The sequence below is a fragment of the Penaeus monodon genome, chromosome 27 (genome assembly GCF_015228065.2).
Source record: "Penaeus monodon isolate SGIC_2016 chromosome 27, NSTDA_Pmon_1, whole genome shotgun sequence".
Classification (NCBI taxonomy): Eukaryota; Metazoa; Arthropoda; class Malacostraca; order Decapoda; family Penaeidae; genus Penaeus; species Penaeus monodon.
The window spans coordinates 37,545,404-37,545,818 of NC_051412.1; the positions used below are offsets into that span (position 1 = coordinate 37,545,404).

The 415-nt window shown below is 63.9% G+C and overlaps 1 protein-coding gene across 1 annotated transcript in view; it reads right to left on the reverse strand.

Annotated features, from left to right (window-relative positions):
* LOC119590516 overlaps positions 1–415 on the reverse strand; it is a gene marked incomplete in the record, with an annotated part of 54,991 nt that overhangs the window by 22,580 nt on the left and 31,996 nt on the right. The window contains 1 exon segment of the mRNA XM_037939164.1: positions 58–370. Coding sequence (XP_037795092.1) covers positions 58–370 — 313 coding nt within the window.

Genomic DNA, 415 nt, shown 5'->3' on the forward strand with positions numbered 1-415 from the left:
AAAGACAATCGACACATGCTAACCAACCAAAATAACACCAAAAAAAAACAGACGCACCTCGGCTTTGGCACGGGTCTCTCCGCGTCACAGCGTCCGTCCCCGTCAGCCGTGGGCGTGGCATACCGCCCGGAGCCTATGTCAGCGCCCTCGTCTTCCCCTTGGCCGAAGCTCCTCCTCCGCCCTTCCCTGCGCCCCCTGTCCACATACTGAGGGTGCGACGCCCGTGTTGGGGAATCGCCGGGCGGAAGGCGGTGCGAGGGGGCGTGGGGGGGTGACGCCACGCCCCCCGAGCTCCTGGAGACGCGGCTGGGGACGCTGTAGTCGACGGTGTACTCCTGGTCCTTCTGCCCGAACTCGGCGACGATCTCTCCTGATGGGGAGGAAAGGGGCTTGGTTTCGTCGTTTCGGGGAAATT